Below are 23787 nucleotides of genomic sequence, written 5' to 3'. Positions count from 1 at the left end.
ATGAAAGGATGTGGTCAAGAGCACGAGATATAGCTCAAAATGGCTCTGAGCACTATGGGACTCAACTGCTGTGGTCATCAGTCCCCTAGAACTTAGAACTAATTAAACCTAACTAACCTAAGGACATCACACACACCCATGCCCAAGGCAGGATTCGAACCTGCGACCGTAGCAGCAGTGCGGCTCCGGACTGGAGCGCCTAGAACCGCACGGCCACCGCAGCCGGCGAGATACAGCCACCAGCTCTGCAGTGAAAACATTGCAGCCATTAGGCAAGGAATGCCGTTCAATATGTCCTCAAAGGACATACGCGAAGTCGACGTGACCGCCAGCCATCGAGCTGTCAGTGTAAACCACTTCATGGCCTCAGTACATGTCGAGAATCAAGAGGAAGCAACAGCACAGAGCCGCGGGGTGAACTGAGTCCTTTGGGCTATGTGAAAGGTCCAGACGAAGCCGTGGCCTATTTGTACACCATGGAGATGTACGCGAATGGACCTTGAGTACAGGTCGTAAAGGCAAGCACTCCAGTTCAGATAGAAGGGATAAGAAGCAACCTGCAATTGTGAGCCCTGACCTGGGCCGCCGATGCGGGAGATGAACCACCGCGGGAGGGAAAAGGAGATGGTAATTCAGATGTGCAGGACAACTGTGAACATGTGCAGTGTAACTGGTGAGCAGTTGTGGATGCCTGACCTGTAATGCATGGGCTCCAGCCTCCATCAGGACGCTGGTCACCGGACTCATCCTAAAAGCTCCTGTCGCTAGTCGAATGCCAAAGTGGTGCACTGGGTCGAGTAAACGCAATGCTGAGGGCGCCGCTGAACCATAAACCAGACTCCCATAGTCAAGGTGGGACTGAACAAGGGTTGTAGAGAAATCTACACCCCAGTTGGTATTACTCAGGCAGCAGAGGGCACTGAGGTGCTGCCAGACCTTCCGCTTAAGCTGATGAAGGTGAGGAAGCCAAGTCAATCGGGAATCTAAAACTAGTGCTAAAAATCGATATGTCTCCACTACAGTGAGGGGAACGTCAGTAAGGTAAAGTTCTGGTTCCGGATGAACGGTACGACACTGACAGAAGTGCATAACATACGACTTTGCAGCCGAAAACTGGAAGCTGTGGGCTACAGACCATGACTGCGCCTTGTGGATGGCTCCTTGTAGGCACTGCTCAGCAAAACCAGTACTGGTCGAGCGGTACGAAATGCCGAAGTCGTCTGCATACAGACAGGGTGATGCGGATGGCCCTACAGCTGGTGCTAGACCGTTAATGGCAACTAAAAATTGAGGTACACTCAATACAGAGCCCTGTGGGACCCCATTCTCCTGGACATGGGGGGAACTATGGGAGGCACCAACCTTAACACACAAAGTACAAAGGAACAGGAAATTCTGGATAAAAATAAGCAGCGGACTTCAGAAACTCCACTTGTATAAAGTGGCAAGGATATGAGGTCGCCAGGTACTGGCACGGAGCCAGTAGGCCAGGTGACTCCAGGACCCGACCTAACCCAACCCACCAGCCGACACACCATACACTCCAGCAGCTTACACAACGAATGTTGGTGAGGCTGATGGGTCAATAGCTGTCCACATCAAGTGGGTTTTTGCTGGGTTTGAGCACTGATATGACGGTGCTCTCCCACCAGTACGATGGAAAGACGCCATCGCACCAGATCCGGTTAAGGTCACGAGGAGATGTCACTTGTAGTCAGACGAGAGATGTTTAATCATCTGACTGTGGATCCGATCTGGGCCAGGAGCTGTGTCGGGGTAATGTGCAAGGGTACTGAGGAGCTCCCACTCTGTAAAGAGGAGCTCCCACTCTGTAAACGGGGTGTTACAGGGTTCACTGTGGTGTGTAGTGAACGAGAGGGCATTCCCTTCCTTCCTCCGTTCGAGAGTGCGGAAGGCTGGGGGTAATTCTCCGACGCAGAGGCGCAAGCATAGTGCTCAGCAATCACGTTGGCATTGGTAGATAACACGCCATTTATGTTAACATCAGGAACACCTGTTGGGATCTGGTACTCAAAAACGTATTTGATCTTTGCCCAGACTTGGGAATGTGACGTATGGCAACCAATGGTTAAGACGTATCTCTCCCGACATTCCTGTTTCCGTCATTTGATAAGTTGACGAACACGGGCATGGAGCCGTTTAAAGGCTACGAGGTGTTCCAGGGCAGGGTGCCACTTATGCCGCTGTAGAGCTCACCGACACTCCTTAATTGCCTCAGCGACTTCCAGCAACCATCAAGAGACTGCCTTTTGCCGGGGGCACCCCAAAGAATGAGGGATCACATTTTCCAGTGCAGAAATGATCATTGTAGTTACCTGCTCAACCACCACATCAATGTTACCATATGGGGGAGATTCAGCAGTGACAGCAGAGGTGAAGGCTTTCCAGTCTGCCTTGTTTAAAGCACACCTTGGCAGGTGTCTGTGGGCCTGACACCGAGGGAGTGACAGGATTTGGGGAAGTGGTCACTACCATACAGGTAATCATGTGCTCTTCAGTGGATATATGGGAGAAGGCCAGGACTGCAAACCAAAAGATCAATGGCCAAATTTGTGCTATGTGCCACACTGAAATGTGTGGGGCACCTGTACTTAAGAGGCAAAGGTCGAGTTGTGACAGTACATTTTCGACATCCCTGCCTCGGCCAGTAAGCACAGTGCCACCCCATAAAGGGTTACAAGCGTTAAAATCTCCCAAAAGTAGGAAAGATTTAGGGAGTTGATCAATCAGTGCAGCCAATGCGTTCAGGGGTACTGCACCATCTGGAGGAAGATATACACTGCAGACAGTTATTTCATACGTCGTCCCTATCCTGACAGCCACAGCTTCAAGAGGGGCTTGAAGGGGCACAGGTTCGCTGCCTACTGCAGGACATAGACATAAACTCCACTTGACACACTATTATAGTCACTATGGTTCTTGTAATATCCCCTATAGCTGTGGAGGGCAGGGGTCCGCATTTCCAGGAACCAGGTTTCCTGAAGGGCAATGCAGAAAGCAGGTGTAAAGTTTAAGAGTAGCTAAAGCTCAGACAAGGGCGGAAAAAACCGCCACATTCCACTGGAGGATGACATTATCGTGAGGCTGGGAAGAGATGAAAGGTGCAAGGAGGTAGGTTACGCCTCAGGGTCACCTGCTGCCACCAATTGAGTATTTGTAGCCTTGTCTATGGTGGGTGAGGAATCAATGAGGTCCAGGTCCACAGGTGACGCTAAAATCTCCACCGCATCCTCAGATGCGGAACTGATAGGAAGTTGTGGTGTTGGGGCCACCAGAGGGTCCTGTTTCTTAGCAGGCTACTTCTTAGTGCGTGCTCTCTCGCCTCTCTTTTGCAGCTTGCTGGGAAGATTTCTCCAAAGTAGCTTCAAGCACGGAGGAAGACCATGAAGCTCTTCATGCAGCAGTTTTTGGCTCCTTGAGCCACTGGCAAGTGTCCACCGTGGCATTAGTGGAGACCTTGGGAAAGAGGGGCCCAAGGGACCCCTTCCACACGAGAGGAGCCAGAGGAGGCTGTTGCTTCTTCAACAGGGGGGAGGGGACTGATGTCCTCTGCTTTTGTGATGGCCTTGCTCCTGAAGTAGGTCGTTTGGGAGCAACGGAGGAAGATTTGTCCCCTACACCAAGGGGGCAGATGTCTTGCTGTTCGTGGCACAGAGTGAGGAACCACTGTCACTTGGGATGGCGATGGTGACGTAGCTGCAGCATATGTCGACGTCAACCGAATGGGGTGTAATCTTTCAAATTTACGTTTAGCCTCTGTGTAAGTCAATCGGTCCAGGGTCTTGTACTCCATGATTTTCTTCTCCTTTTGGAGTACTGGGCAGTCTGGCGAGCAGGGGGGAGTGGTTTTCTCCACAGCTGATGCAAGTGTGAGAAGGCGCATACGGAGTATCTGGATGCAGTGGTCCGCAGTCTCGACATATGGCGCCGGGAGTGCAGTGGGAAGCCATGTGCCCGAACCTCCAGCACTAAAAGTACCGCAAAGGGGGAGGGATGTACGGTTTAATGTCACAGCGATAAACCATCACCTTGACCTTTTCAGGCAATGAATCACCCTCAAAGACCAAGATGAAGGCACCTATAGCAAACCTTGTTGTCTTTGGGTCCTTGGGTCCCCTGTAAATGTACCAGATGAAATGAACATCCCTCCGTTCTAAACTGGTGTGGAGCTCATCATCAGACTGCAAAAGGAGATCAAATGATCCCCTGGACCATTTTGAGGCTTTTATGGGGAGTGACCGAAACAGGAATATCGCTCAGCTTGTCACAGGCGAGTAATGTCTGGGATTGGGCTGGGGATGCTGTCTGAATCAAGACTGCGCCGTTTCACATCTTGGACAGCGCTGTCACTTCTCCAAACTTATTCTCAAGTGTTCAACAAAAAATTGAGGCTTCGTAGGTAGAAAGGAGTCCCCATCAGTTCTGCTACAGACTAAAAACTGAGGCGAATATGGCTCTCTCCGTTCCTCCCATGGTGTAGCAAGAGAGGGAAACAATTTAGGGTCATACCTGTCGGCATTGTATTCGATCTTGTCCTTCTTAGAGACTGCTGGTGCCATTTAAGGTCACCAGCAAGATATGACTTAGACCGCTTCATTGCGGGTCATCCGCCCTGATGCCACCCACTCCGATCAGGGGCTCTCCCCATGGGCGCCACCCAGCCACAGCAGAGGCCAACTGGCATGATGGCCATTGCTGGGAGTCCTGATGCCCCAGGAAGATAGGCATCTAATCCTTGGCATATGTGGGGAGTTTACAGCTCAGGCATCAGCAGAGTGATCCCCGTGTTGTCAGGGGGCTACCAACAATGGGTACATGATGGCCCAACCACAACGGACTGGCTACTGTTCTGGATATTGGGTGCAGAGAAATCCAATATTGTCATGGGGGTGAAAGAGGACAGGAGACAACGGATGATGATGACATACCCCGGAAAGTGTCCTTGCCCAAATAGTTGAATCGCAGGTGGAGATGCAAAGCCATGACAAGAGATTCAGGAGATTGAATCTAAGGGCACTATGGATAACTCGTGCACCACATAAGGCATCCTTCCCCATATGGCCAGCACTTCAGTAGAATTTTGAAAGTGGCAGGTCAAACCATTAAATGCGCCCTTAATTCATTGGGCTGTAAAGTGAGAGACTCCTTTTAGTCGCCTCTTGCGGCAGGCAGGAATATCACGGGCCTACTGTAACCCCCAGACCCGCAGGGGGAAGTTATCTGGCTGAGTACATGTTCCATTGAGCACTTCGACTTTTCCACAGAAAAGTCAACTACATGTGCAATTTCTCAAGAACTAACTTAACATGATAATTACATGTTTTGGCAGTGTTATGGCATAATTTGTAATCTAAGAAAGAGCTAAAATAAATATGAGAAACTGATCTTGACGCTTGATCTTTTTTAGTGTGCGTTACCTTTTAAGATATATCAAACACAAATTTGATAGTAAAATTTTTAATTACGGCATAAATGACTGGTCTTCTGGGCCAGAAATTTTTTTATGTGGCTGGTCCTCAGCGTTAAGTTTTCAACTTGAGTCCAATGCAGTAAGATTTAAAAAATTCATCACACATTGTGGGATGTGGGGCATTTGCGCTTTATTAATACTTTTTCATTATTCTGCTTTAAAAACTGAATGTAACAACAACCAGTTAGTGTGCAACTCAAAATTACTGGCGGTCACCCACGAGACATGGTAAACATTTTTCTATTTGTATTTAAAAGCTCTTTGAACCTATGATCGTCTTACTGTAATCAAAATTTTTGAGTAACAACTATAGTATATTTTCTATATATTCCACATGTAACATTAATTTTAAAGAGTGAACAAATTGTAAAAGAAATATTTGTCTGCTGTTACAGGTGGGACATTATATGAATTCTAACACTTTTCTTTGATTACCAAAGATATTAAAATTATAGTGCCAACTCATTTGTTAAAGTTACAGTACTGCAACATTAAAAGTTAAGAAAATTGTTAACTAATTGTCAATACATTTACAAAGTCCCCTGTTGTTGGTAATTAGTGGTTCAAGGTTTATCTTCAAAATTTCATTGTGGCTGTAAGGTATGTCAATCCTGTTTTTTACCTTTGACTCATGGATGACATTAACTTCTACTGTGTCTTGGTAAATTTCAGTTATTTCTCCTCTGTTAATTACCAGAGTTTTCATTACAATCAGCCACTACTGGTCAATCACTAGGTGCAACAAATCCACCATACTAGCTTCATCTCAAAAAGTAACAATCTGAAGAGAGAGCATTTGTTGTAGCTGTGTGGGCAGTTCTTTTGATTTTGTTGTGCGAAATGGTGAAATTCAAGGGACTGGTAGAAAATCTCTTGAAGGATTTTCTTGTTCAACTTTATTGTTGATTAATTGTTCACCAGTGTAGAAGATCACCACATTTTTGCAAAAAGATTGGGATAGTATTTTGCAGTCATTTTCTCCTTGGCTCATCATTTTCCCAGGAACAAGTTCTTTGACAGTTCCCCATACGCCATACTCCAACTCCTTTTCCATGGGTTGTTGTAAAATAGGCCTACGAAAAACATTTGCTATATTTCTAAGGCAGAAGTCTAGAACGTTGGTCATGCATGTTTTTAAACTGAGTGGCAAGACCATCATTCCAGATTACTCTCCAGAAGTATTTTCAGTGTTTGGTTGTTCTGCACTGAAAATATTACAATACAAAAAAAATCTATGAATGTAAAAATTGTGTTATGTCCTTATTTTAAGTTTTGTAACAAACAAGGAATTCTTGACATTTTCCTTAAAATAATTAGGCTGCTGAGAAAACCACAACACTTCCTCTGGACCACAGTGTAATCATAATTTGTATGAGAAAGAAATGAAAAATCCATTTGCAAGATGCGGATACCACTGATTTCTATTTAATCACTTCAGTGCTGCAAACTGTATTGTCTGAGGTGTACTTGGGCTTTAAAGATTGGCATATATTGTACTGTCTTCAAATAGATCTCAAACCTGGCCTCCTTTACTAGAAAGTTTTAATTATTGATATTAATTTCCCTAACATTTCAAAATAACTCCCATCACTGTTTCCTGCACCAGGAAAAGTTTGCCATTATAGCTGGCTTCACACCTATTTTGCCAGCAAGCAGAGTTGATTTGCACATCACACAGTTTTTTCTCCAAAAGAGTTTGAATAGCTGTATTTTAGGCCTTAAGTTAGAAAATAAAGTTCTCGAGTAATCTGCACTTGCACTGATCAGATGGAGTGCTTCACAGAAGTAAAACATTCTCTAGCTGCAAGCTACAAAATTTGAAGAAACCAATATTAAGTTCTGGGTTTCCTTCTATGAAAACTGAGAAAGCTTCTTTCAAGAACATTGTCAAGTAGTGCTTCTATGACTTTTCTTTGGTTTCTTTCTCCGAGACAGTTATACAGTCATTAATTCCCGAGCATGCATATACAGTATCTGGCCTGAAGTAGAAATCTCTTTTGATTAACCCACTTTTTAATTTTGCATTGTAACAAAGCACTTCCAAAGCTGATGACAGTAAACCAGCACTTTCTGAGCCATTTTCATCCTCTGTGATTTGAGCAATGCACACAATATTCTCCAGACATTTCCTGGTGGCTGGGGACCAATATGGACCCACAGATTCTTCTGAGAAGGTAGAGAATGAGACTGTTACATAAGCTAATCACCACCTTCATTTCCATCTGCAGCCTCTTCAGATTCCTCTCATACTTAAAGAGTTTATCCAATTGCGAGATCTGCCTGTTTTCCAGTTTTTAAAAACCTTGGTTTTCATTTTTAGTTGTTCATACATCTTTTGCATCTAACTTGCATAGTTGATAATACAGTAGATGTTCCAATTGTTATTTTCAAGTAAGGTTCAGCTTCTTCAATCTTGAGGTCGTCAGCTAGACAAAAACACTGAAATGAACATAAAAATAATAAAATTTAATTAAAGTTAACATATGCATGCACACACATGTACAGAGATGTGCAAAAAAGGGCAACAAAAAATGTTACGTGTGGGACACACTTGAACATCTAACATCAGTTGTGCCTATCTGCGACTCAGCATCTCCACTATAGGGTGCGTAGCGACTATCCTTGTCATAATATTGTCATATTCCATCCTGGATTTTATACTATTTGGTTTAACATAACCTATAACAGAAATGCGGTAGAAATCTATCATCTTTGCTTGCTTCAGAAAAATTTGAAGTTAGCCATCTTGATTCAGTATCACCAACTTTTGATATAACTTGCGAACTTTTTTTGAGAGGGGAATGTCTGGTTTTCTCTGAAATGATCCATTGTGCTGGTCCCGACTTCCAAATACATCATCCTTTTAACTTCATTCTGTGGCTTGCTTTCTTATTAAGTATTTCCATGCTTGTTGTAAAAGAAACATTTCCCTGTTTAATCATTTGAAGATTATTTTACACGCCCCAGGATAATCGAGAAATCCACGAAAAACCCAGGAACTTTTTCATGTGGGAAAAACACAATAATTTTTTAGATTTTTAGGAATTTTTCATTTTTTTTAGTTTTCAGTCAAATTTTTGTAATGTTGGCTGATATGAACAGGTAACTCTAAAAAAGGACTTTACTTTAGCCCACTACTGCAGCAAATAAACATAAACGAGAGGATGACACCTAATAAAACTTTATTTGCAAAGAAATGTGCCATTTACATCATCAAAACACGGATCACACGCAAGTGCCAAAGCAACTGCAGTTTGTTGTTATGAAGTATTGCATACTCTAACATATTTTACTGTCAGCAGAAGCTTGTGTGTGTACCGTGTTTTTTTCCGTAAATGGGGCATTTTCTTTGCAAATAAAGTTTTATTTTGGTATTATTCTCTTGTTTATGTTTTACTGTTGTAGTATTATTCTGCAGGTTTTCCCAGAATTTCCTGATTATCCCGGGGCATATACACACTACTGAAGGCTCGGCTGATAGACACCAATTCAGCAGTCAATACTATGCATCAGTCTGGCAGAAAGCATAGTTCACTACGCCTGACGTATGTAGGCAAACCCGGTTCATCTATTGACCACTGAGCCATTACTGTATACCACTTCCAAAAATCCATCAAGAAAGCCCAGCAACATGCAGCGAAAAACCATGGAGTCAACAGAGTCTACCACACAGTAAGGAGCGCTAGCAGTAGTTGCGTTAAAGATGGCTGCCTTCACTGGACCCGAGCATGCTAGCTATGTGTTTCGGTTTGAAAAATCTAAGCTGGCAAAAACAGTTCAGCATAATTTTTGTACCAAGTATGCTAAAGATCCTCCTAGTAGGCCTACAATTTGTGTGTGGCATAAATGTTTTGTAGGAACAGGGTGCTCAGTAACCCATGGGAAATAATCAGGTCGTCCAAGCGCATCTGACTACGTCGTTGAGCAAAAGAGACGTTTTGTCAACAGCCATACAAAACCAATACCATAGATCAATTAGGATGACCAAGAACAAAATGTTTACTTCGTGCAAAATGGTGCATCACCTCACTACCTGGCTGACGTACGGGATTCTCTCAGTGACCACTTTCCAGGCCAATGGATAGACCGTGATGTGCTAATTGCGTAGCCCCACATTCCCCAGACCTGACACCACTCAATTTTTTTGGTTATTATGGGGATTCATCAAGGATATCATGTTTGTACCTCCCTACAGCACCTTTAGTTTAAGGTAAACAAACTGTGTGCTTCCCAACAAAATAACATTAAACACAGTTTTATAGCTTCTTTCAATAAATTTATATGAATTTTTAATGTTGTAAAATCCTTTTTGAAACACCCTGTACTGCGGGCAGTAACATAACAGTTGTTACAGTACACCTATACGAAACCATATCTTTCCTTGTAGTCTATATGGTAATTTCTGCAGTTTTCCTTTTGCTTTCCGTGCCATTCTTGTTCATCTGTTTTACTTTTACATTACAACATCCTTAATAGTTTTTCTCATCAGTAGTAATTGCTAGTTACTGCAGTCAATTTTCTCCATTGCTTAGGGTACTAAAGGCCATCTCCACCAAAGTTCTTAATTTAACACAAACTGCTGGAATATGTTGAAAGCCAAGTATAATAATGTTTCCAACTACTAATCAGTGGCTGAGGTTCGCAAAATATTTTGAAACACAGAAACAACTACCCCAGGCAGTGACTGTGCAGACTGAAAGAAACAATGTTTCCGTCCAGCTATCACATCTCACCAATGCACAGCATTAGCTTACGTTGCTGTTTCAGATTATTGTTTCACATGAAATACTGAATGCTTCACAAGCAGTTTAGTAATGTAGTGGATGAAGGAGAGGTGGCATCGCTGTACCAGGCAGAAGAATGCCTTTGAAGCAAGGACTAGCAGAACAACTATAAAATCCAAGATTTTGCAGTAAATTATTGTTATACTGCAGTGGAGAACAGCAAGTGATCAAGCAGTACACAAGCCTACATGGTTTTCAGTTTCTGAACGACACATGTGAGTAAGGCAGAGGAAAAAAGAGGAAGAAGAGGAGGAAGAGGAGGAGGAGGAGGAGGAGGAGGAAGAAGAAGACAATAACAATGATTTGAAAGAGGTGGGGGAAGGGGCATTTCACAACATTCTGGACAAGATTTGTATATTTCTGTTTTCAAGAAACTAGTGAAAGTGGCATTTGAAACAAAAGATAATTACATTCATTTTCCAAATGTAACAAAATTAACCACCAGAGATGCCGAGGCAAACATATTCATTTGGATGCTGACTCTTTACAGCAATACACCACCATTCTCACCTCAGCCTTCACTGCACGCAATTACCCCACCAGACTAGTTAAATAGCAGATTTCTCGGGGCATCACATTCAATCCTAGTACTGTTGATCCCTCCAAAAAACAGCAGCTTCGGAGCACACCACTGGTAACTCAATATTATCCTGGTTTGGAGTGTGTTAATCAGCTACTTCAACAGGGCCACAACTTCTTAAAATCATGCCTGAAATGAGATTCATTCTGTCTGAAATTCTGCCCACCACACCTAGAGTAGCTTTCCATCACCCTCCCAATCTCCACAATATTCTTGTCAGACCCTATGCTGCTCCTGCACCCACCTCCCTACCCTATGGCTGCTACCCCTGTGACTGTCCCTGCTGCAAGACTTCCCCAACCTCCTACCGCCACCTATAATAGCCCTGTAACTGGCAAAACATATAGTATCAGAGGGAGAGCCACCTGTGAAACAAGACGTCATATACCGGCTATTATGTAAACACTGTTTTAAGCTTTCTATATTGGCATGACTATCACCAAATTATCAATTAGGACGAATGGACACAGGCAACTCGCAATATCCTGTTGCAGAGCATCCTCTAGAATATGACATTCATGACCTCTGTACCTGTTTCATCACACATGCCAACCAGATTCTTCCCCCAGACACCAGTTTCTCAGAACTCCGCATGTGGGAACTAGCACCGCAACATGTCCTTGTTTCTCGCCACACATCTGACCTTTAGTTACGTTAATTTATCCCTTCTAAGCTTTTCTACATTGTAACTGCTCTTTGATTTACTCCGTTTTAGTTTTCTACATCTTTCATTGTCTTTTCGGTCTGTTTTTCACTGCCACCTCCCACTTCTGTTACGTACAATGCACTTAGCTTCTCACTTTTTTTAACTCATACATGATGTTTTAGTAGTAATCTCTGTCTTGCATATTACCCTGCCTTCCACCTTTAAGCTCTCAGGTTTTCAAATCTCGTCTGATGCAGTCCCCAACAATCAGACTTTCCTTCCTATCCTGTACGGTAAGTCTCCCCTGACCTGCGGTTCTGGTGACTTTCCCAAAATCTACTCCTTTTCCTAGACCTCTCCAGTCCTTTCCCTTCACCCTTCTTCCTTCCTCTTCAACCCTTCTGCCTGAAAAAGGAGCCACTGGCTCCGAAAGCTTGCCTATCACAACAGCCTTTTATTTGTGTGTTCTGCCACTGCTTTATGAGTAGATTTTTTTAGTCTATCCAATTAAATGATTTACAATGCTTTTAACACTTGATAATGACCTAAGGCTGAAATCTAGACTGTGAAATAAAACCTGCTGTACAGTCAAATGGTGTTTATACCTTTCCGAAATATTCAGGTATATTAAATTAACAATTACAGATGGCATAAATTTGAGATGAATATAAACCATAATAGTGAATCTTATAGTGATGCCAATCGTGGTGGGGACAGAAGCTCATGACGATTAACAAGTGGCATCCCATTCAAGTTCCATGGAGGACCAATTGTGTGGAAAAGTAAACTACAGCAGTGCATTGCTCTTTCTTCAATGGGGGCAGAATACATGGCTATAAATGAAGTATGCAAATAACTTTTTTGGTTAGATCAACATCTGAAAGAAACGGCAGCCGCTTAGTTATCAGTTCCTATTTTTTCTAATAGATAGATAAAGCACTATCAAATTTATTAATGGATCAGGATTGTATGAACGATCAAAACACAAAGACATGGTATCATTATATTTGTCAACTAGTTAAAAAGAAGAAGCTTATAGTGAGTTACACACTAACCAACAGACAGACAGGCAGCAGACATTCTGACAAAAGAGGTGCCAAAAAAAGTTACAGATGAGAAAGGAACTTGTTGGTGAAGTTTCTACTTCACCATATAGGCCTGTATGTAAAACCTTGTGGAAGAGAGTGAAAGTATCAGTGTTATAGCTACTTCGGGGTTGAGTTTGAGAACTGAGTTGTGTCAGTAATTCAGTTACTCACTGACAGTACTGTCATATTTTTGCGGTTTTTAAATAAATGTCTCATTTGAGAAATCACATTTGATGTTCAGCCAACAATAATTTGTTTTGTAAATTAAAAGATACATGAAAAACACTAAACAGCAGGAGAAATGATAAGTTTAACATTTTAAATGTCAGATGCCTTAAAAAGCTGAAGTGCTCCACAAATCCAGTAAAACAGAAATGTACTGATTTTCTCAAATTAATTATCTTTACATAATCTTTCATGACTACCACTAGTGATTCACAAACTTCCAGTTACCATGTGAGGTAGAGCTTGCTTCGAAATGTGAAATAAATAAGCAATGCTCTGAAATCATCTCCCTCGTCAAAAGAGAGTAAAAGCAAGTGTTTGGTTGACTGGAATTTATTTATTAAATAAGGAAAAAACAACTAGTGTTTGCCAGAATTTCAAAATTTATGGATGGCATCCTACAGAAGTTACAGAAACCAACATTGTCTTCCTTATTCAGCTGCTATATCAAGTTATTCCCACCAGTTCTGTAGTACATGCTTTGCTTTTTCGAGCAACAATATCTTTCGCTCTGTTTGCTTGAACCTTTAGAGTATTAATAATTCAGCACCACACATCAATGTATCATTGTTGTCACTACACATAATGTAGCAGATGATAGAAATACAGCATGAGAAATGTTTACCACAAGCATGGACAGACTAACACGAAACAAAGTTGTAAACACACTGTAACATATGGCATTTTTGCCACAAACATGTTTCCAGTGACAGTGGGAACATTATTGCTTAATGCCAACTCACCACTGAAGAGTGAGTTGAAGTACAGGAATGGGGGAGGTGACTTCTGCACTCCATAGCTAGGAAGTGGTTCTGCTTAGTATGACTCCTTACCTTTTGGTAGTGTCCAGCACTGAATTTGTAAATGACTTGCTACATTGTGGCATTTCTAACTGTTGCTACAGTAAATTGACAGTGACCTGTTACCAACTTCACATTGCCCAAGTAGAAAGGGTACTTTGTGCCAGTTACAACACTGACCCACATTTACTGACAAGCCAGCATTCCACTGCCCTGCATGAGTGAACAAATCACTCAGAGGCAAGGGTGCACATAGTGACTGGGTAGCTGCACACACCATCCACCTGTTCTCCAGAAGAAAAGTTATGGTTTTCACAAACAAAACTTGCATCCTGTCCAATCAAAGAGGCAGATGTATTAATTCAGAATCAGTTTGAAGAAGCCAGAACATGTAATGTATACTGCCTGACAGCAAGTGTCCTCAAAACTATTTCATTATTTTTCTTGCAGCTGAAAATGTCATGAGGGCTCTGGGATCCAACAACTTACATTACCACTTTACAATATTCAATGCATTAGGTTTTGTATTGTTACTAGCAGTGTACAAAAAAAGAAAAACGCAAAAAATCAAAATTTGCATTGAAATTAACATTGCTTGTCTTACAGAACAACATTATGTAAAAAGCTCATTCAAACTGTATTCACTCATGTAAGTATGATGTTAACAGTAATTACATGTCTGTTACACTTCATGATTAGGCCTAATGAATAAAATTTTCGGTCTAATTTTAAATGAAATTGCACTTCATTTACTTCACTCCCCTCTCTTTCACTACCACCACAAATCCACCGTAAGCCCTTGATTGGAGATTCAAGAAGTATGCTTTACAAGATATATATTGGACTAATCCTCCAACAGATCCTGAACAGAAACACTGCAGGACAGCCCCAAATACTCATGCACACTACAAAACAGACATTCAAAATTCTTAAACAGGCAACAGGAATCATCAGTATACAACCTGTCCATGTATTTTAAATAGATAGCACTCTGAGAAACAAGACATCAAAACTTAAGTGGCAAATGCACCTTCCACAAAGAAATTAGATCTCCACAAGTAAATAACGAATGATAGCAATCAAGTAACAAGCAGAATGACATGTCTCTTGTGACCAACTAAATAGAACGGAGAAGCTACTGAATTTTCGGCGAACATAACTTAAAATGTCCCAAAACATTATCAAAATTTCATATTAAAATTGTTGCCACTCACAGCAACGAGAGTGAAGTGCATTAAATAACATCAGTTTGATGTATCTGAGGACACTGTACTGTTCTGAGTACAGCATGCATACAAATGTCAAATATGAAACCTGTGAATTGGCCAAGTAATTATCAAGTAGTTGGGCCTGTATAATTTTATGCTGTTCTCGTTTTAATACATAAGACAAGATGCTGGTGATTCACTTGTGTGTTGGATAGAAGTCGTCCTTACGTAATTAGGTAAACAATGACAATGCACGTAATGCTCTCATCCCCGAAGTGACAACAATGTCGTTAAGTCCTTCCTCGAGTTTAACTATCATATCTTAAATGCAATTTCATTTTACAATCGTACTTATAATCGTACAAGAGTAACATACTTACAGTTGTACATTAAAGTAAAAATACATATGGCTCACGTCTAAATACTCATATAATAAGAAATATTACACGAAAATTTTATTGTGACTCTTACCATCGCATGCTGAACGCGGTTGATATAAGCGCTGGCACCACTAAAAATGTTACTGTTAAACCGAAATACGCAAAATACGCCCCATGTCCTTGAGTTAAATAAAAGTATGCCAACCAGCAATGAAGTACAACGTCAACGACGTAAGTCACGATTGACAACGCAATACACACAGCGTGGTAAATCCCGAATGTCTGGTATGATGTACTGTTGTGCATTTCATCTTGCAAATTACTGTTACCATCGTCACCGTAACTAACACCTCTATCCCCGCCAAACTTCACAACAACACATTCCGCCATTTTATGGTACCCGCCTACTCCACAGTTCACATCTTCACATAACCAGCTATCTCTGTATATCTGTAACATTGTGTAACAATAACGTAAGAAGTTCGCATCTGTTTTGTCAATGAATATGTAATATCCTTTTAATAGTCTTGATCTGAAAAAGTAAACAAAATTAATAAAAACGTCTTCTTTACTAATTAAAGTTGGTCTCAAGTGTTGACGGCGCTATTTTAAAATTTTGCTCGACACGGAAATCAGATTAAAAACAATACAAATTATAATGAAAATTCTGTTTTTTAATACGAAAATAAAATAACCAGGCCATTTAGATAGAGACATGGCACTCCGGCTCTACAAGGGAGGGCGGTGGGGGGAGAGACATAATTATATTCTCCACCCACTACCCATCTCCCCCCCCCCCCCAACCATCGAGCGATCCTACCATCGCCAAAACACAGAGGACCACGACTGAAGCTAGGGGAATAGCCAACAAATAAGAGGCCCATCTGACACATTTGTTAAACATTTCTTGCAACCTGTGAAAGTAGAAAAGGCGAGGATACCATCTTGTCTGTTATAAAGTAAAGTGAAAGGCTTACACAATTTGGCTCAAATCAGAACAAGAAAAACAGCCTAGTTAAATTTAACAAAGTAACAGTAAAAGATGTAGAAAAAACTATAATACACCTAAAAAATTAAAATTCTGTAGGATGGGATGAAATACATGCCAACGTCATTAAACCAGCTACAAATATAATAGCACACCCACTGCACAAAATAATTAATGAATCACTTGAAGAAGGGTACTTTTCACAATTTCTAAAATATGCAGAAGTCAAACCAGTATTTAAGAAAGGCTCCAAAGATGATATGGGAAATTATCGTCAAATTTCCCTTCTTCCTGTGTTTTCTAAGATAAGGTCATCAGTCCCCTAGAACTTGGAACCTAACTAACCTAAGGACATCACACACATCCAAGCCCGAGGCTGGACTCGAACCTGCGACCGTTGCGGTCTCGAGGTTCCAGACTGAAGCGCCTAGAACCGCTCTGCCACACCGGCAGGCTGAATATTCAAAACACGTTGATTTTCTGGTGAAAACGAAATTTCACAGATCGTCAGAACAAATAACATGAAAAAGAAAAACACCTCAGAAAGCATTAAAAGGTCACAGTCTCACTGTCTGCGCCTATGAAGTAAAAACATGACAAACTATTGATTTTAGGAGACTAATTTCCAAAACAAGAACGTCCTCAAATAAAGCACATTTCCAGACGAAATATGTTCTGGTACCGATGCGGGCATATATCTGATGGCATTTTTTCTAGTTCTTTCAGTTAAAAAAAAAAGAATACTTTCCTGGCAGTGAATTGTAATTTTTCGCTCAAATCAGAACATACTTCGTACAACCAGCAGTGAGTTTCTCCTTAAGTACTTTTTGTAATGCATATCACCAGGTAAGTAACTTGCATGTAGCTGACAAATTCTCACTTCCAAAGAAAGAAAATACAACAGTAGTTGTAATTTTTCGCACTTAATTAGGACTCACTTCACACAACCAGCACACTTATCGTTCAGGGAACTTCTTAAATTCTTTCTGTACCACATGCTGCGATGTAAATGTGTATAAAGGGAGCAAGTTGCCACCTTCAAAAAATATAAAAGACAGAAATAGTTTCCAAATTTGCAATGATGAACCAGCTGAACCTATAAAGAGCTTCTGCTTTAATTTGTCCGCTAAAATAGCTGCCACAGTCACGAGATACGACAGTCCGACACATACAGTCACGACGTCCTCTCTGCTGTGAAAGTTGTTACCGTTTGACAGATGGAGCAACAGTAGCACCCAAAACGGCGAGAAAGCATATAGTCACATGTCCTGTAAGGATAACTTTTGTTTTTAATTATGTTTTACTTAATTAACGGAATAGTTGTTATATTTTTGGGTTCCATGCGTAAGTACATTGCTGAGAGACATTAATTATGGCGAAATACTTTTAAAACAGCCAAATCAAATTGATTCAATGACATAAACTGTAACTTATTCATGCAGAAATACTTTCGTTGGTTGGTTGATTCGTAGGAGGGGACGAAAAAGCGAGGTCATCGGTCCAATCAGCCTAGAGAAGCATGGGAAACGAAGTCGGCCATTCCCTTCTAAAGGAACCATCCTCGCATTTGCCTGATGCGATTTTAGGGAAATCATGGAAAACCTAAATCACGATGGTCAGATGCATGTTTCAACTGTCTTTCTCTCGAATGCGATTCCAGGATGCTAACCACTGAGCCATCTCGCTCAGTAAATACGGTACTATCGAATACATGTATGCTTCCAGCTTATTTCACTGGAAGCAAGATAATATAAAAACATATTTCATGCATGAGAAGCATATTTTTGTTTGTTTTTTTGTCTGTTGTTATTATCATAAGCACTTTCCATGACACTTAAAAATTTTTTGTGGAGTCTTATGATTAGCCCATTCTTAAAGCCTTGTTTGCATGACGACACTAGGTTGCAGACGCGCCGCGCGTTTGCGCACCTCGTCGATGAAACTAAACGCTTTCGGAGTGTTCCAACTTTGGCGACGCTAGGTACATGGGTTTTGAGGTTATGTGTATTCACAGAGAGTAGGCAAACTGAAATATGAAGTGGGGAATGAAGATAATGTTCGCTTTTTGCATATCTATGCTTTGCATTAGTGTTTGTGGGATTTCAGTGATGCTGATTACAGAAATAAGCAACATATTGCTGCCACTGAGCCCATCATGTGCAATCATAACATAGATGGCTTGACAGTATCTGAGCTATACGGCAAAATTTCTTGAGTCAGGAGCACATTTACAGCTGAATTAAGAAAAATACAACCAATTGTAATTGTAGCTGTGAAAATGCTCTAGTCTAAAAGACTAAAATCCTATCGTTCGAGATGGCCAACTCTTTCTTTCTTAGGGAATATTGTTGACAGGAGGGAAGGCTACAAAAGTCAAGAAGCTGCATCCTTTATTCAATATTCATTTATTTAAAAGGTCGCTTCAGTGCTCGCCATTCACAAATGTTTGACTTTTGAAATATTGCCACTGTACAGATCCGTCTTCAAGAGAGTGGTCTGCAAACCATTCTCTTCTTAATGCGGCCCTCCTTCGAATAATTACTTCTGTTAATAATTATTACTGTTAATGTTAATAATTATTGGTGTTAATGAAAAAGCGTCATCACCAATTAAAACCGCATTTTATAGCATGCCATGTGTTCTCCATTGTAATGCACACAATGTAATATGTAATTTCAGTTCTGGCGACAGTGCTTCATGCATTACGGTATCTTTATTCCTTATCGCATAATTAACTCTATGTAGAAGAATCGTGAACAGTTCTGGCTACATTTTAAGATAATTAAAAGAACTTCTTGGTCTTCTATTACAAATTATTTCAGCAAGAAAGCTAAGCAACCGAGCTGACAATTTTCCTTCACCCAGTCACAAATCGAAACACGTTTCTTATTTTTTTCTTATGCAGTGATTCCACGCAACAAACTTTAACTCCATCACAACTCGTACGACGTGCATCTGCCAAAACTTTCATTTCAGACACGACTTAGGAACCCACAAAACGATGAAACTGAAGTGTATACTTGTTTCGCCATGCCTACAGTCAAATATGAAACCATTTGCGTGCAACTCATTCCACGCAACGAGTGCTGCAACCCAATGTCGTCGTGTAAACTGGGCTTTACACTTCACTTGACTACATAAAACACGAATATTTTTGTAAATGGAATTACTTTAGTTTCAAAAGCGCATGTGTTGACTTTTCTTGCTATTTATGGGTCAGATTTAGCAAGAATAATGTGGAATTGGTTTCTTCTGTGTTGGGAAACAGTTTCTTTACTCTTTATTACAACATTTGTGCGGTTTTTCCTTAAGTTATAGTTGTGGCGGCTTATTTGACACGTTAAATAATGGAGGTATTACATTCCATACCGGTTTACTGCGTTTCACAGTCACTGATTTGGCTGAAAATGTAGCAAATAAAACTCTGCTTTGTTGGATAGATATATGACGTCTTTTTGCAAAAGGTTGAGTCGTCTGGTATTTACTAGCAGTTTTATGTTATTAAACGGAAACGACGTTGTTCAGCACATGTCTGTACATTACATGAGAGGTGAAAAAAACCGACCAGTGAAATACTGTGCCGTGCCTCCCAAGATGGTAAGGAAACTAAATGATGGTAAATAAGGTCTCATTTTTTAGTAACTGTTGATTTTTGTGGCATTACACACACTCCCTATTGTTAAAACTATGTTACAAATCAGTATAAATGTTAGTGTTCGCACTTATCTGATTTCGTACTCAGAACTGCCAGTTGCTGGCTGCTTGGGGCGCGGCTATCGCTGTGGGTAACGAACATGAGAGGGAGTGTCGTGACTGTTTTGTCAGACTGAGAAGATACCTTGACAACAGAAACATCTATGGATATGTTTGAAAGGAGCACAGCCACAGTACTTCTCGTGGCGTATGTACAAATAAAGGTATGTGATAGCTTCGTCGAAGCACGTACACTGTTAATATTGCTGTAGGTCAACGCCAGCTTAATGTTATGTATTCCTGTGCAATATCATGTGTTCATGTGTACTTTTAGTTCTCTATGGAACAGTGCATTGACATATGGTCGGTAGTGAGTGAAATGAGGATACAAATATGTATCTAGCAAAACCCAGGGGGCCGCACATAAGGTCTCTCTGGTTAGTCTGACAAACAGGATCCACGTGCTGTCTGTGGCTCATTTGTCCCCCAGCCAGATGCAGTCGTTTGATCTGATTCAGAGGAAACCTCTCAGCCTGCAAGATCTGGGCAGTCAGAGAGGGTGGGGTTATTGGTAGCTCGGAGCTCCAATGTTAGGCGCATTAAGGGACCCCTTAGGGACATGGCTGCCAAGTGAAGAAAGTCGATGTGCACTCTGTGCGCTTACTGGGTGGAGTCATTCCAGACATGGATCAGGTCCTTCCAGTTGCAATGAAGAGCACAGGGTGAAGCCAACTGCAGGTAGTGGCTCACGTTGGTACCAACGATGTGTCACTTTGGACAGGAAGGGATTCTCTTTGGATTCAAATGGCTAACAGAAGTGGTAAAGGCTTTGTGAGATGAAAGCAGAGCTTACCATTTGTAGCATAGTTGACAGGACTGATTTGGGACCTCTGTTACAGAGCCGAGAGCACGGTCTGAATCAGAGGCTCAGACAGTTCTGTGTTCCTTGTCGGCCGCAGGATTCACGACTTGCGCCATAGGGTGGTCGAGTTTCAGGTTCCGCTGTATAGGTCAGGAGCCCACTATACGCAGGAGGTAGCTACATGGGTAGCATGGGCTATGTGGCATGGACTGGACGGTTTTTTTAGCGTAGAAGCTCTCAGGGAAACGTAATTCGGGCTGAACTCTCAACGGGTGCGGGTCAAACACAGGAAGTACATAGATACAGGAACCATGGGTATAACAGTTGCAGACTGTCGTAGATGTGTTGAGAAAGTACCAGAGCTCCAAGCGCTAATAGAAAGCAATGATGAACAAATTGTTATAAGCACTGAAAACTGGCTAAAGCCGGAGAAGTTCAGTTGAAATTTGTGCAAAGAACCTAAAAGTGTTCCGAAAGGATGAACTAAACGGAGTTGGGGGTGGCGTGTTTGTTGCTGTTCATCTAGTAGCGAAACTGGAGTACACAGTTCAAGTGAGTTAGTACGGGCAGAGGTTATTCTTGGCAATTGGAATTAAATAATTGGATCGTTTTACCGACCTCTAACTCAGATGATAAATTTGCTCAAAGAAAATTTCAGTTAAGTTTCAAACATGTACCCGACTCATACAATGATAATTGGAGGTGATTTTTATTTACCCTCGACATATTGGTCAAAATAAATGTTTAAATTTGGAGGTAGACATAAAACATCATTGGAAATTGTGCTAAGCACATTGTCTGAAAATTATTTTGAGCAGTTAGTTCACGAACCCATGTAAATAGTAAATGGTTGTAAAAACACACTTGACATTTTAGCAAAAACAATCTTGAGCTAATTATGAGCATAAAAAAATACAGGGATTAGCGAACACAGGGCTGTTGTAGTCGGACAGAATATTCTAACACCAAAATCCTCCTAAAATAAACGAGAAATATACTTATTAAAAAAACAGTTAAAATTCACTTGACGCCTTTCTGAGAGACAATCTCCACACCTTCCAAATTAACAATGTACCAGTAAGTGTAATGGCTTGAATTCACAGAAACAGTATCAACAGCAACTGAGAGATTTATACTATTAGGAGGTCGTTTGTGTTGTTACCCCCCAGACGATAATTACACGAAATATTTGCCAGTATTTGTAAGCAGTGGATCCTTGAAGTACAACATACATGGACACCGAGAAGTAAGTTTAAACAGTTTATGAACAAAAGACTGATTATAAAACATGCACGCTACGCGCATCCATCATCACTGTGTCTGACATCCTAACACTGGCTATTTATGGTCGTATCAAAAGGCTCCGTGGTGAGCTAAGAAGAGAGACATACTCGTGCTCGAGGCCGCTTTAGTTACATGCCACGCTGCGGATGGCGGCCAGTGGTTTACTCTCCTGTGGCGCACTGCAGCTGGACGCACGTCTACTGACCAAACAAATTGTCAGTATTCCGAGATAGGTCGGCTGGCGAGCACGTGTTACATACTGTACAGTTAGATGCAAACCGGTAGACTCTCCCCAGAGAAAAAGAGCAACCCTAGGTGGCTCAAAACAACCTCCTGGGCGCTATGAATTTATTTCGCCATTCGTGGCATCAGAAGGCATTGCAACATGTATTTCATTTGCAGACACAGTAACGTTTGGTACAGAGAAGCAAGCTTTCAGGATGACAGTTTCACACATGACAAATGCTGTTGACAAAAGACAATTATTAAAAGCAATAAAAACACAATACTGACAATCAAGTATGCATTTACATTACTGGATGAATCGGAGGACTTAATTCTATTTGCTGCTTTTAATGAAGTTTAACTCACTATTGCAAGAAATTACATTTTCATGGATATCCTTAATTAAATCGCTGTCTTCAGAAAAACTTGATTACGAATGCTTTCCATATGTTAAAATGTAGGAATCATTGTAATAAACAGATAACATTCTGGTAAATAGCAAATGTCCAGTTGCATGAAATGTAGTTGGCAATACTCTAGGCATATCAAATAGTTCACATCATAAATCACAATGTGTGGCATTCTAGATTAATCCACTATCATTCAGTTTGAGTGCAAAGGGTAGCTCAGGCGTATCATAATTTTTACATGTAAATGTTATATAAAGGGTTGAGTGAAATGAGAAAATTGTACCTTCAGAACTTGGTTTAAGAAATGGACGATATAGATGCGTTAAAATTCTAGGGCACTCTTTTCTTGGGGGATGATTCATAAACAATTCTTCCTCACAGCTGCTGTAAGTAGGCTGTTTATGTTTTCTCTATGTAAGTAGGCTGTTTATGTTTTCTCTATGTAAGTAGGCTGTTTATGTTTTCTTATTGGCAACGTTACGTAGCGCTCAATATGAAAATCACTGGCTGTGCTGTGTGCAGTCTGTGGCTAGTTTGCATTGTTGTCTGCCATTGTAGAGGGGCAGCTGGATGTTAACAGCGCGTAGCGTTCCGCAGTTGGAGGTGAGCCGCCAGCAGTGGTGGATGTGGGGAGAGAGATGGCGGAGATTTGTAATTTGTCATGAACTGATATATATATTATGACTTGTGATGATATCAAGGTAAATACATTGTTTGTTCTCTATTAATATCTTTCATTTGCTAACTATCCCTATCAGTAGTTAGTGCCTTCCATAGTTTGAATCTTTTATTTAGCTGGCAGTAGTGGCGCTCGCTGTATTGCAGTAGCTTGAGCAGCGAAGATTTTTGTGAGGTAAGTGATTTGTGAAAGGTATAGTTAAATGTTAGTCAGGGCCATTGTTTTGTAGGGAATTTTGAAAGTCAGATTGCGTTGCGCTAAAAATATTGTGTGTCAGGTTAAGCACAGTCGTGTAAAATTGTTGAGAGGGGACGTTTCATATGTCGACCCTTAGCCTAGGATACCTCACTGGAATCTTCTGATTTTTTTCTTGTAGTTTGTGTAATTAGTGTAGCTTTTGTTTATTGCTAGCGCGTAATTGTAGAGAGAATTTCCTTTGTAGTT

General features: G+C 41.2%; 1 protein-coding gene across 1 annotated transcript in view; it reads right to left on the bottom strand.

Annotated features, from left to right (window-relative positions):
- The window catches only part of LOC124802548 (XK-related protein 4-like), a 74519-nt gene extending 58927 nt beyond the window's left edge, over window positions 1-15592 (bottom strand). Inside the window, exon 1 of the mRNA XM_047263412.1 lies at window positions 15294-15592. Coding sequence (XP_047119368.1) covers window positions 15294-15592 — 299 coding nt within the window. The remainder of the gene's footprint in view (window positions 1-15293) is intronic.
- Window positions 15593-23787: the final 8195 nt, after the last annotated feature.

This window comes from Schistocerca piceifrons, chromosome 6 (assembly GCF_021461385.2).
Source record: "Schistocerca piceifrons isolate TAMUIC-IGC-003096 chromosome 6, iqSchPice1.1, whole genome shotgun sequence".
Taxonomy (NCBI): Eukaryota; Metazoa; Arthropoda; class Insecta; order Orthoptera; family Acrididae; genus Schistocerca; species Schistocerca piceifrons.
Note: the sequence above shows the minus strand (reverse complement) of the source record. Positions and strands in the feature narration are given on the sequence as shown.